At 38.0% G+C, this 13,737-nt stretch overlaps 3 protein-coding genes across 4 annotated transcripts; all 3 read left to right on the top strand.

The window, feature by feature from the left end:
- The first annotated feature begins 252 nt into the window (after positions 1 to 252).
- Positions 253 to 4,194, top strand: LOC108950535 (collagen alpha-1(XII) chain-like). Of its 2 annotated transcripts, XM_026839381.1 has the most exons (12): positions 253 to 337; positions 434 to 559; positions 644 to 829; positions 1,066 to 1,177; positions 1,243 to 1,628; positions 1,810 to 1,984; positions 2,065 to 2,145; positions 2,342 to 2,530; positions 2,766 to 2,877; positions 3,065 to 3,216; positions 3,267 to 3,430; positions 3,739 to 4,194. In XM_026839381.1, exons 5-12 carry the CDS (start codon positions 1,386 to 1,388, stop codon positions 3,913 to 3,915), a joined length of 1,293 nt encoding a protein of 430 aa, XP_026695182.1. In that variant the 5' UTR covers positions 253 to 337; positions 434 to 559; positions 644 to 829; positions 1,066 to 1,177; positions 1,243 to 1,385; the 3' UTR covers positions 3,916 to 4,194. The 2 variants fall into 2 exon arrangements, with proteins under 2 accessions (XP_026695182.1, XP_018672017.2); XM_018816472.2 differs by having other exon boundaries at positions 644 to 1,628.
- Positions 4,195 to 5,931: 1,737 nt separating this feature from the next.
- On the top strand, positions 5,932 to 10,582 carry LOC100180390 (collagen alpha-1(XII) chain). The gene is made up of 9 exons (XM_002130440.3): positions 5,932 to 6,043; positions 6,323 to 6,408; positions 6,786 to 6,881; positions 7,178 to 7,292; positions 7,649 to 7,831; positions 8,291 to 8,402; positions 8,835 to 8,986; positions 9,424 to 9,587; positions 9,974 to 10,582. The coding sequence occupies exons 1-9, from the start codon at positions 5,989 to 5,991 to the stop codon at positions 10,151 to 10,153; spliced, it is 1,143 nt and encodes a 380-aa protein (XP_002130476.1). The 5' UTR covers positions 5,932 to 5,988; the 3' UTR covers positions 10,154 to 10,582.
- Positions 10,583 to 12,093: 1,511 nt separating this feature from the next.
- On the top strand, positions 12,094 to 13,724 carry LOC113475324 (chitin-binding lectin 1-like; the record flags this gene model as incomplete). The annotated part of the gene is made up of 5 exons (XM_026839382.1): positions 12,094 to 12,163; positions 12,224 to 12,309; positions 12,917 to 13,012; positions 13,287 to 13,398; positions 13,464 to 13,724. Coding segments are annotated over exons 1-5 (610 nt in total), but the record flags the coding sequence as incomplete, so codon positions are not given.
- Positions 13,725 to 13,737: the final 13 nt, after the last annotated feature.

The following is a 13,737-nucleotide window of genomic DNA, read 5'->3' as shown; positions in this document are numbered from 1 at the left end:
AAATGGAATGTGAAAAGGCATGCGCGTTGCAAACCAAATGCATCAACAATTTGTTTGTTGTTTGATAAGAGCTTTTGAGTGGACCACTTAATTGTCTTAAAACTCCGTTTAAACAAGTTGTCACAAAACTCGTACATACTCCACATATGCCTCTTGTTTACAGACGTACGTTGTTGGCATTGACCCTGGATTGCCAGGAATGGAATTGAGAATGGATCATCTAATCGAAATTGCTGGAAACGAATCCAATGTTTCCTTATAGAAGGTTTCGAAGGTTTGACAGACGATTTCGGAGTTTTACTGGCACAAAGATTCTGTCCACCACCTTGCGACACAGGTATTGTAATATAACTCTAGTTGTAATTAAATGACTATAGAGGACGTAATAATATACAACATAGAGAGAAATATGAAACAACCCCTACTATTTTAGACCGAACGATTCCTGCGACAACAACTCCTGCAGTGACTGTACCAACACCTGCACCAACAACGACGACCGAAGCGCCCACGACTACAACAACGACAACTACAACACCAGAACCAACTACAACAACTCGTATGTTACATTTGTGATAAAAGAACCCATCTGGATAGCTTTCTAATGCGAATAGTAGAAGTCATAACAAGATCATTTCCACAGCTGCCCCAACATGTGAGAAACTTAACCTAAGGAATGGAAGTGTGTCGTGCACCAATGACAACAAGGACGGTTCTATTTGTACATTTTCATGCGATGCTGCCAACAGTTTCGATCTCTATCCTTCAAATGGATTCAGTTCAACTTGCGAGAGGACTTCGTGGGATGAACCTCCACCATGCTGCAACCGTAAGATGATGCTATAACTCATAAAATGACCTAAGTATAATTACATAATGCAAGGCGGGTTCAGTACACTCACAAATCGGTCCAACACAAATTTTCAAAGCCATGCAACACGTTAATGTTGGTCAAATATATACCAACAATTAAGTAGTCTTCCCTTGTCTAACGTAAAGAAAACTTGGACCGTTCAATAAACCAGAGTGGAATGAAAATTATATCAGTATTGTATTTCTACGCAGGCCAGTGTCCTCCTTATGCCAAGATAGATGCTGTTGTGATCCTAGATTCTTCGAGTTCCATTACTAGACCTAACTGGAATACATTGGTGGCTTTCGTTCAAAGAGTTATCCGGTAAAGTTATTGAATTACAAATTGCATTGGAATATTCGGTTTTAAACATCAACTGCGCTTTTCAGCGATATAACACTTGGAGCCGAAAGCGCACGGATCGGTGTCTTTCGATACAACAGACATGTAGACACAGTGAGCCAAATTCTTATGAGTGATTTCCCGAACGATAAAGCTGGTCTTCAAGAAGCAATTGCAAATATTCCTTATAATGGCTTTGGTAAGAAAACTTTCAAACAGATTTCGAATAAGAAAATGTTTCTTTGGGATAATCACGTTCAATTTTCAAGGTACATTCACCGGTCAGGCATTGATGTATGCACATGACGTCATGTTGGCACCGGGTAATGGAAACAGATCGGACGTTCCAGATGTTGTGTTCACTATAACTGATGGTCGATCCCAAGACGACGTTGTAGGACCATCTAACTTACTACGAGCCAACGGGGCACAGGTATAAAAACTACTTTATTGGAAATGGAATATGAAAAGGCATGCGTGTTGCAAACAAATACTCCAACAAACTATTGTATCTGATAAGGGCCGTTCTGTGGCTCTTTAAATTACTTTAAAACTACATTATCACAAGTTGTCACAAAACTCGTACATACTCAATATAAGCCTCTTGTTTACAGACGTACGTTGTTGGTATTGACCCTGGATTGCCAGGAATGGAATTGAGAATGGATCATCTAATCGAAATTGCTGGAAACGAATCCAATGTTTTCCTTATAGAAGGTTTCGAAGGTTTGACAGACGATTTCGGAGTTTTACTGGCACAAAGATTCTGTCCACCACCTTGCGACACAGGTAATATATCACAGGCGTTTTTTCGGTAAAAAATGTAACTGCACACTCTTTGCTAACAAAATGTTACGTTGAAATTTCAGACAGACTTATACCAGCCCCAACAACAACTACAACACTAGCACCCACAACGACAACTACAACACCAGCACCAACGACAACTCGTATGTACTTACATTATTCATAGATTATTACTAAAGTGGTATATCTCAGTACGATATAACATACTGTATGTGCAACTTTTTGAAACAAAATATTCTGCATAAAACAATCCGTTTTAACGCAAAGATTACTATTTTTAGTGAAAGCGTGATTATGCAATATAATTTTTTTCCGGAATAACAAAATTTTTTCTTTCAGCTCCCCTCACATGTGAAAAACTAAAGGATGTTAAGAATGGGAGCATGTCATGTACCAATGAAAATATAATGGGTTCCACTTGCACGTTTGAATGCGACACTACCTATATGTTCAGCCTTTACCCTCCGGGATCGAATTCTTCGACGTGTAATGGTTCTCACTGGGTACAGTCCCCACCCTGTTGCAACAGTAAGTTTGGGTTGTTTTTCTCTCCACGACTTTGGCCCAACTTTGGGTTAGATTGTTAGATTGATGTCTGTTAAGTGTCTTGCTCCAATTCGCACATGTCAACAACATCGGGAAACGGGTCTGAATACGATTTGCAATGCATTTTTGGAGTGATTAGTTTGTTTTGTGATTTATATGTATAACTATAATGTATATACCTAAATCTGTAACTCAATAACATTGAATATATTTGCAGGAGAATGCCCGCCTTATGCAAAAGTCGATGCAATTATAGTTTTGGACTCTTCAAGTTCAATTGGCGGCAAAAACTGGAGAACGCTTGTCAACTTTGTGCAAGGAATCTTAAGGTAAAAATGTAGGTTCCGTTCTTTGGGGTGAGGTCCTTGTCAAGGTTCTAGAACTAAGGCTAAATTTGTCCCCTTGCCACAACACCAAAGAAGCACGTTTAACTATTTAAAAAATCAATTCAGTGCAGAAAAAATACTCTTTAACATTTTATCAACTACACGACCTCCAAAATTTATTTCCTTACAGCGGAGTCGACGTTGGACCAGAGAGCGCACGGGTTGGCGTGTTCCGATTCCACAGAGACGTGGACACTACGACTCAAATTCTCTTAAAAGATTACCCGAACGACAAAGTTGGCTTGATGCAGGCCATATCAACAATGCATTACAATGGCAGCGGTACAAACTTTAACTGTTTGGGTTAGCATCATTTTAACATTGTTTCATAGGCACGCATACCGGACAAGCATTACTTCATGCAAATGACGTCATGTTGAAATCGGGTAATGGAAACAGACCGGACGTTCCAGATGTTGTGTTCACTATAACTGATGGTCGATCCCAAGACGACGTTGTAGGACCATCTAACTTACTACGAGCCAACGGGGCACAGGTGTATAATCAATACAATCTTCTACTTTCTTATTTAAGCAATTTTCCGTTCTTTTTGAAGGGTCTATTTTAATTTCTGACATTATTGAACGGGTTTGTTTTCCAAACCAAAACATTTAAGATAAAGCTTTCATCCCAGGTATGGGATGTCATGTTTGGTGTTAAAACTGACCAGAAAATCCGTGTAAAATGCTTTTTCCATAATACTTTTGCTAAAATATATACTTTGCATATGCCTGTTATTTTATACTTGCTTAACCCGCCTTTAAAAAAATATGCGGCTGCTGTAATAACATTTCTAATTCACAGACCTTTGTCGTCGGTATTGACCCCGGTAGAGCAGGAATGGCACTGAGACGTGACCACTTGCTTGAAATAGCAGGCAGCGAATCCAATGTGTTCCACATTGACAGCTTCTCTGGTTTGACAACGGACTTTGCAGCGCAGTTGGCCAAGCGAATTTGCGTTGCTGTTGCGTGCATGTGATAAGATCAAGCACTTATTTAAATCGCCCCTTTCTAAACTCGTCATCTTTCGCAAATCCCTTTCACATATAAAACCATTTCACATCTATACCCTCAACGTATACCATTTTACTATGTTGTATTATTTCATCTGATTATTAAATTGACTGAAATCATCTCAACGTATATCCTATATAACAACGATGACCCTATTTATATACTGTTTCATTATTACATATTTTCGTTAGAATTAAGAATAAAATAATAACATATTATCCAGTGTTAATAAATCAAACCATCTGCATTGAATTGTCGAATTTAGTGGTTTGAAATCTGTGTATGTTTATAACGATATAGTAAAGTGGGGGAAGATAAGACACATTTTTATTCTTGTCTTCTCCCATTTGGTAGTAACCAAAGAACATTCCAAGAAATATAAAACCGTATCCTCGCGACTCCAGACTGTTTTTAATTGTTTAAACACGATCAGGATGTTTGGATATTACGTGCTAAAGTTGTCCCGTCTCCCCAACTCCACTATATTATATATAGAAATACAGATTAAAAGTGTCTCGCCAGTCTATACCGCCTCCGTACACGGCAGCCAACTTGGTTACTCAAAGTTCGTTGAATGGCAGTATGAGACATGCAATATTATGTATGACATTGTAAAACATGAAATATGAGACAAAAATATTTTAAGTCATCATCTTTCTAAAATGAGTAATAGAGTAAAAACAACAAAACGCCTGATTCGTGTGCTTGGTTATCACGTACGCCGCATTGCTTACATGTATGTGGACAGCTGTCACAACATGTAACCGCAATTAACTCTTATTCATAAATCAAACGAACGAATGATTGTTAATTTAAAATATGCTGATCGCGCATAAGGCACGATGTCTAACCGGCGCACTGTCATAATATTTGAGACATATAGTAGGGTGGGGGAAGATGGGACACCTTTAGCACGTAATATCTAGATATCCTGATCGTGTTTTAAAAAAATAACAACGGTCTATGGAAGTCGTGAGGACATAGTTTAATTTCATATTTCTTTGAATATTCTTTTTTTTCTACTAAATGGGACGAGAAAATAGCGTTAAAAAGTGTCCCATCTTCCCCCATCCCACTGTACATACAAGCTTGCTTAGTTGGTATCACAAATCCATGGATTCTTTTGCGATTTTGCAAAAATACCAATCAAGTTTAAGACATTAATTTCTAAACGTGATTGCAAAGTGACAGTTTTGATTAAACGAGAACTTTATTACTTTGTAATTGACGACTTGTTTGTATCCAAAGCGGATAATCGCTTTGAAACTTTGGTTGCGCAAACGTTTTTTTTTTCATTTGGTAGGTAATTCGGAAAATAAAAAAATATTTTTTTTATAATTCTGTAAACACTCTTACTTGTTTTACTATCAAATGAAACGTTAAGAAAATGAAAACATGGACCATGTTACCTCAACCTACTATATATATTAAACTTTATGAAAATGACAATATAGTAGGGTGGGGGAAGACGGGACATCTTTAGTGCATAATATACAATATCCTGATCGTGTTTTAAACAATTAACAACGGTCTATGGGAGTCGTGAAGATAAGGTTTTATTATTCTTTGTTTACTACCTAATTGGACGAGAAAATAGAATGAAAAAGTGTGCCATCTTTCGCCATTCTACTGTATACAATAACATTTTTTCTCAAAATATTTTCGCTATAAAACCTAAATTACAAATTAATATAAGCAGCAGCAATGTTGGTATAACGTATACGGAAACATACGTTTTACTGATATCACGAACGTGCCGAATCGTTGATCACGACACCGCGAATGTATATACTCATAGACAAAAACTTCAAAATGTAAAGAATTGGGCAGCCGAAATAAATTCAATCTATAAATCGTGAAAAATTGCCAGACATGTTAAAATGTGATGTAAAGCACGACTTTTGTAGATCGTGATACACAAAATAAATGTTTTGGAAACTTTTCGACATTTGCAGACATTCCGAAAGGTATAAAAACGCATCCGTTTTTTTGCTGCAACCATTACTAACTCTTGTTAGAATTGAATACCTACAGCATCATGAAAGTGATTATTGTTTTCGCAGTTTTCTGCTCTGTGGCATGTCTGGCCGACGGTAAGTTATCATAGTTTAGATATTTTATCGTAACTCTATGGCTATTTTTACGGTGAGGCACACTAGCGGACTTTGTGTGTTGTAGGCCAGAGTTTAGCTCATTACCCCAATAGCCTATATGTGCTGCCACATTGGCTTATCTCAAGTTATTATTATGGTGTAAGATTCATATCTGAGTTTTGAGTTTGCAAATATTATCAATATTTATAATTGGTGTGACCGAAACAGAGTGCTGAGGTAATTACCAATATCGCAAACATTTATATTGTTTACATATAGCGCTACAATGCTGGACGTGCGAAAATGCCAGAAGTAATGACGAATGTAAGAGAATCGGGAAAGTGAAACAGTGTCGTCCTAATCAGGTATACATGGTTGCACGTTTAATGTCATACTTTCCATCAGCGCTACGATTGCAAATGCTGATAAATTTCAATACACACCATTTCGAAACGCTGTTCCAGAAGTTCGATAACTATTTTTTTAAATCGTTCCGGTAGTTGCGAGACATTTTATACCTAAGTTCCAATAGTTTGAAATGCATTGATATAAGAACTAAGTGAAAATTAAACTGCAATGCTACCCCTTATGCTATGCTAAAACAGCAGTTTAAGATTTAGAAAACGCTGAACATATGCGGATGCCATTCGACAAGGGCAAAATTGCTAACAATATGGTTCTATTCACAAGCAAAATAGTCAATAACATAAACAACCTAAATGTTATTTTTTACTGCCCACAGCTAGCTTGCCAAACTCACGTACGAACCGACCCACAAGGAATGCGAATCACAAAAGAATGTAAACAGGCAAGAGCATGCGGGAACAACTATATACAGGTACATTATAAGACGGACGAACCAATGAATAAATGTATTTTGATTTATCCTAGCGTGACCGGAAAATGAAAGTTATAATAACGCGTGTATTCTGTTATATACACCTCGTACCAGGTCATGAGTTACCACGTATGTAACTAATAGGTTTGGGTTGTGTCTTTTTCAAAGACACATACGCCCACAGTGCTGGTAGCACTAATGAGCCTTGAACCTATGAGTTAGAGACTTGCGCGCTAACCACTCTACCGCACTATAACATATGCATAACACCACTAACATGTATTTTCAATATTTAGAACCCGAGAGCTGCATGGTATCCAAGTCAATGTAATATAAACGTACAAGGATCGGTATGTAGATGCTGTTGCGACTTTGACGATTGTAACTTTGAAACACTGACGTGCCCACAAGGTAAGCCTAATACTATTCACCTTCGCACTACCTTAGCCTTTAAGTTAAGATAAAATGTCTGTGTTTCAAGATAGTATATGACCTTCAAGGAACACCATAGGTACCCCAATACATGAAAACGACTGACACAGAAAATATTTTGTTACGAGTATTAAACTGGTTTTCAAAAAGTCAAATTACCGTTTAATATATCTATGCGACTAAGGTTTTTATTATTTTTGCAATTTTATAAATTATAACTTTCTAAGTTAGAAAAATATGGTTCGCGAGAAACGTTGAATACTGGCTTGAAAGTGCTGCACGACTGTAGCTATATATAACCTAGCCATTCATAATACTAATGGTTACCTTGGTAGGCAATGAATGTCCTGTGATTGACTTGAAAAACGGTAGCATGTCTTGCACGGATGGGAACCGCGATGGATCGACTTGTACTTTCGAATGTGACAGCGGGGACGGGTTCGAAGTCTACCCCAACACGACGACGGCATCAACTTGTAACGGGACAACGTGGATGAAGCCTCCGCCATGCTGTAACAGTAAGTCAGATGTATAAATATTTGTGCCGAGCTATAGAAACATCAGGTAGTCCAAACTGCTGCTTTTAAATACGGCGACTTTCGCAGTGCTGTGGGGTTTAAAATAACATTTATGTTTTGTTTGCGCCGTTGTTTTGTGAATGTTTGGCTTTATATTTATCGTATATGTATAACATTTTTTGGAAAAAAGAATTAAGGTGACTAAAATATGTTTTCACTCATTTCCACTTTCCAAAAACTAATTTAAGTTCTAGTGTTTCATAATTTATCGGTAATATGCATTTTCCCGATTATTCTAAACACATAACGACCAAAAGCAGCACTTCACTACAAATGGGTTGTTCGACTTATATTTTCTATAGTTTAGACTGTGTGTTGTGGTAATGCTGTAATTAGCCGACATTACAGATCTCGTAACCTGCCCATTTCGACTTAATAATGTTTATTTGTTTTTATCAGGGCCTTGTCCGCCTTTTGCCTTGGTCGATGCAGTTGTCGTGTTAGATTCATCTAGTTCTATTGGAGGGACCAATTGGAGAACACTAGTAAACTTCGTGACAGGAATAATAGCGTAAATTTGTTTAATCATTTAACTTCTCAAACTAACTCTTTGACCCCAGCTAGCGGCAATAATATCTGCTAAAAATTTTCCCGGTTTGGCCTATATATCTTGCGTCGTGGCACAGTGGTTTGCTCGTCTGCCTCTAAACTAGAGGTAATAGGATGCGAGACTCGGTGCTGCTATCATTGTGGGCGTATGTGTCCTTGGGCAGGACACTTAACAGCCAGGTCTCCAATCCATAGTCACCAATGGATTGTCAGAAACAAGTTACTCACAAAATTACATACATGGTAACTCGGAAGCACGAGGCGTATAAAACAGAACACTCAAGTTATAACGACTGTCGTTGTTCGGCTACGCGCGGATAGACAACTTTATTCATTCATAATTGTTTCTTATAATACTTCTGATTGTAATACATGACTTTTGTTTTCATTTCAGCGGAGTGGACGTCGGACCAAAAAGCGCAAGGATTGGCGTGTTCCGATATAATGCAGACGTGGACACTACAACTCAAATCCTGTTAAGTGACTATCCGAACGATAGAGCCGGGTTACTTAGAGCTATAAGAAGAATACCATATAATGGAAATGGTAATTAAACAGTTCAATAATTCCTTTCACAGTGGTAAAGTGGTTTATTACACCGGCGCCGTGACAGAGGGTAGATAGCGCGGCTACCTATAACCATAGGTAATAGGTTCAAGGCTCGTCGCTGCTACCAAAGTTTGTGTCCTTATGAAAGACATTAAACTATCCCAAAACAGTGGTAACAAATAGTTGTCTAAATAGTCAGCTATATACAAAATAAACAATCACCCACGAAGTTACATACTCGGTTGGTCTAAATAGTCAGCTATATACAAAATAAACAATCACCCACGAAGTTACATACTCGGTTACTCGTACGCGGGCACAAGATGTGAAACCGAACACCCGTGCTATAATGACTGTCGTTTTCCCGTACATGTATGGGTAAAGCAACCTTTCCTTAGACAGTAATTTCTAATTTAAACTCGATTACGTTACAGGCACACACACCGGACAAGCATTATCGCATGTTAATGACGTCATGTTGGCACCGGGCAATGGAAATAGACCGGGTGTTCCGGATGTGGTGTTCGTTATTACTGATGGTCGATCCCAAGACGGTGTTTTGGAGCCAGCTAATCAAATACGTGCAACCGGCGCCCAGGTAAATGCTTATTTCCAAATACAACAACTCCAACCGAGTTGTCCCTTACGGGTTGTCTTTAAAAGCCAGATAAAAACAACAAAAATATGTGAAATAGCAACCTACAAAGTTACATATGTGCTAATAGCTCGTAAATTGACATGGGGTGTCTGAAACAGAGCACTGGCGGTATAACACGGTGGTACCACGCGAGTGCAAACGTTTCCCATGCATGCATACGAACCTTTAAATGTGCCCTCTGGTATTTCTGCTATCAAGCATATATGTAAATAATCTTTCGATGGCTCACCCTATATGAGCCATGTATTAGACCTAAATGTCTATATGTCTTATCTAGAACCATTGCCCTTATTGAAACATATGAGTGAAACCTGTTTGTTTTACAGACGTTCGTTGTCGGAATCCAGCCCGGCATACAAAGATTGCGAATTCAAATGGATCATCTAATAGAAATGGCGGGTTCACGAGACAATGTATTTGAACTTGACAGTTTCGATGGCTTGACGTCCGATTTTGCAAGTATTCTTTCGCAACGATTATGCCCCCCGGGACCTTGCCAAAATTAATCCTAATAAACATACTGACATAAAATATTCAAACTGATAGCGGTGATACTAACAATTTGGCTTTATTTCAAAGATAAATGTTTTTTGAACCCGCTTGTTTATCATGATATTTTTCAAACTTTCGGTGTCATCCTATTTCTACTAACCGGACAGCAATAAGCATATTTTTATTTTCATATTAAAAATAAGACCCAATATCGTTATCACGCATGCCCCATATTTCTCAATCTTGTTTTTAACAATTAACAGCAACACTATTTTGTAGTCTAAGGATACGGCTATAACGCTTTAATATTCTTGTTTGCTACCAAATTGCATGATAAAAGAGAATAAAAACATGTTCCATCTGACCCCGCCCTGCAATATATTTAGAACAGCATCGCAATAACTTACATCGTTTTGGGAAATAAACAAATCATATTCAGCTTACTTAATGTTTTATAAAATAGCTGTATCTTCTTACATCACAGAAGATGGTTTCAGTTTTTTTAAAATCGAAACTTTTAAAATGCAAGTCGTATTTTGGTTTCTACAAAAACATATTTTTTGGAAGATTTAAAAAAACAGAGCCAATGTTTGCTTATCTCACCTAAGGACCATGTTTTGGCGGCTAAAGTCCTTTATTTGGAATTCTTAAGCACGTAAATAAGGCGACAGCTGTTAACATAAACAGCCTAAATGGGATGACAATGATATTGAAGGTATAACGAAATATGAGACAGCATATTAAACATGGCAATAAAATACCCCGCTGCCATTTCGTTTTATAAAAAGCTGTTTTTAAGACTAATTAAAAACCGTGTTATATGCTTGGAAGCCTAAGGTTGAGTCGCTATAAGATTATTTACATTGTGCCTGGTAGCAGAAGTAACAGAATATTGACTTAGTTTGTTTATAATAAACTTAGATCGTGAAACCGAAGATTGTAAGCATCGACTTTGAACACTACGTACCGTATGGCCTAAAAAAATATATATATAGTACATGTTTATTCATTTTAACCCTGAGTTACTAATGTGCATCAGCATGTATTGTCTTAAACACAGTTTGTGGAACTTTTAAATTGTGGAGACGTGTCAATGTTTTCTAAATTGGTATTGGAAAACGAAAGCGTTGGCGAAACATATTGGAAAGCATATTGAAACACGACCAACGAATCGAAAATGGTTGCAGTATTTAATTAAGCGCTAAAACATTTGTATGCAAGGATTGCAAAGGCTATATAAGGAAATAAACTGACAATACAATAGTTTTCTTCTGAAAATATATAGCGAAGATCAAATTAATTAAATCAACAAGGAGAACGAAATAAGCAAGAAATCTAAACTCGAAATAAAACAAGAATCGGGCGATAAAACTATTCAAATAAAAAGTTTTAATAAAAAAAACGTGGCTACTGTATACTCAACGAATGATAAACTCATGATAAGTATACTGCAACTAACAGCAAATATTTTGTTCATAAACGGATAACTTGGTATTAAACCTGATTACTGTGAATTAACCTAGTTATGCGTCTTATTAACGGAAAAGTGAGTTAACGTTATTTCCAAGAAACTTATAGGTTTACTAGTTTAAAACGAAATGTTCAAATGAATCTGCAGAATCGTGTTGTTTCTGCAATAGTGCGCGTGGACCTTTTAAACCAATGAACTAAATATAGGGTTCGCGCCAGACGAAATAAAACACCGGTGCCAAAATTTTAGCAGCGATTGGCACGAATGGACTCAGAAAAGCCTAATCGTGAAAGAACTTCCTTCGTTTGCGTGATCTATGGATATCGGAATCAAAAAGCATTTACCGACCGGCGGTCAGTCTTCATGAGAACTTCGAACGCCCGAACACGATGGAACGAACGCGGCCTTATATGGTATTGATATTGGCATTCACGCATCTATATAAGCAGACACCCTGAACACTTTCGTATGAACACATGAGGTAAATCATATTAAAGTATGAAGTTCCCTTATAGCTTGTGTGTGACTTTACTGATTGCGGCAGCGACCGAAGGTAAATTAGGGATCTTTTAGGTATGGTTTGGATGTTGCTATAACTTATGTTTAAACGCAGGTTTGATTTGCTTGACGTGCTACAACGCAAGAAATCTCAGGCAATGCCGAGCACAAGGTTCTGTGAGATTGTGCCAACGAAACCAGGTAAGCCGAAGTTACAATATTTATTAACCAAATGCATTGGAATATTATATGGTCAGATTGCTAATTCAAACCATTGACCGTCTGCATCCCGCAACCTCTAACCCGGTTTTGTGGTTATTTGTGCAAAGTCGTTACTCTTGTTAATATAATTTAAATGGCCTTACATTTACAGTGGTGTGAGGTAATTTGCATACCTTTAGCGCATTATATTCCACATTTCCTAATCGTGATTTCAGCAATTAACATCGCTTTTGAGTCGTAAGGTTACGGTTATATTATTTTGTAAATGTTTTTTGTCTACTGCAAAATGGGCGATAAAAGAGAGTTAAAATATATAGCTCCCATCTTACCCCATCCTACTATACTACAAACCGAAGCAAATATAGAAGTTAAATAGACGGTCAGAATAACGACCACATAAACCTGTTGTTAAATGAATAAATGTAATTTGATTTAACTTCGCGTGGCGGGAAATGACAGTCGTTATAACACGGATGTTTTGTTTCATACACCTCGTGCCCACTTTCGAGTTATCATGTATATGTAACGATGAATCTGTTCACTCATTGCACAAAAAGTAATTTTGGACTTACATTTATTGCTACAGAAATCCTGCCAGACCCAAATTCGCACCGATCCACATGGAATTCTAATAACCAAAGAATGCAAACAAGCAAGAGCGTGCGCTAATAACTATGCTCAGGTAATATTACTTCTCGATATAATATGGGTTTACTTTTTTTCATGACGTCACTTGAGCTTCTCGCATCATTGCGCACCAATATGACAATATCGTCAATATTTTTAAAATGTCTTGAGATTTCTTAAGAATTATTTTACGGGTGCACTGCCATAAACACATTTTCTAATTCTAAAAGTGTTCTCCTGGAAATATCAACTAAACAAATAATGGCGACAATTTGACAACATTTGTATGCGGTAAAGCTACAACGTTTACTCCTAACTTAACCACACAGAATCCACGTTCAGCTTGGAATCCCACTCAATGCAGCAGACACCAGGGATCAGTATGCACTTGCTGCTGTGGAACGGACAGATGCAACTTCAATTCATTATTTTGTCCGATTCGTAAGTTAGACTTTAGCGCGCCTGAAATAAGCTGCCAATGCGGAAACAAACTTAATTTGTTACAGGCCCATCGACAACAACACTTAGACCTACATCTAGGCCAACTACAAGGTCTACAACCACAACTACAACAACTACTACGACAGTTTCCCCACCCCCGCCTCCCCAAACAACAGCCCCACAACCCCCGCCGCCCCAAACGACAGCCCCACAACCCCCGCCGCTCCAAACATACAGCCCCACAACCCCCGCCGCTCCAAACAACAGCCCCATTACCCCCGCCTCCCCAAACAACAGCCCCACAACCCCCGCCGCTCCAAACAACAGCCCCACAACCCC

Source organism: Ciona intestinalis, unplaced genomic scaffold (assembly GCF_000224145.3).
Source record: "Ciona intestinalis unplaced genomic scaffold, KH HT000220.1, whole genome shotgun sequence".
Lineage (NCBI taxonomy): Eukaryota > Metazoa > Chordata > Ascidiacea > Phlebobranchia > Cionidae > Ciona > Ciona intestinalis.
Note: the sequence above shows the minus strand (reverse complement) of the source record. Positions and strands in the feature narration are given on the sequence as shown.

Coding starts and splice junctions, on each gene's coding strand:
- LOC100180390 (XM_002130440.3), top strand. CDS start 5,989: ATGAAAGTGATTATTGTTTTCGCAGTTTTCTGCTCTGTGGCATGTCTG. Junction 6,882..7,177: donor GCGGGAACAACTATATACAG/GTACATTATAAG, acceptor TTCAATATTTAG/AACCCGAGAGCTGCATGGTA. Junction 8,987..9,423: donor AATACCATATAATGGAAATG/GTAATTAAACAG, acceptor ATTACGTTACAG/GCACACACACCGGACAAGCA.
- LOC108950535 (XM_026839381.1), top strand. CDS start 1,386: ATGGCTTTGGTAAGAAAACTTTCAAACAGATTTCGAATAAGAAAATGT. Junction 2,878..3,064: donor TTTGTGCAAGGAATCTTAAG/GTAAAAATGTAG, acceptor ATTTCCTTACAG/CGGAGTCGACGTTGGACCAG. Junction 3,431..3,738: donor TACGAGCCAACGGGGCACAG/GTGTATAATCAA, acceptor TCTAATTCACAG/ACCTTTGTCGTCGGTATTGA.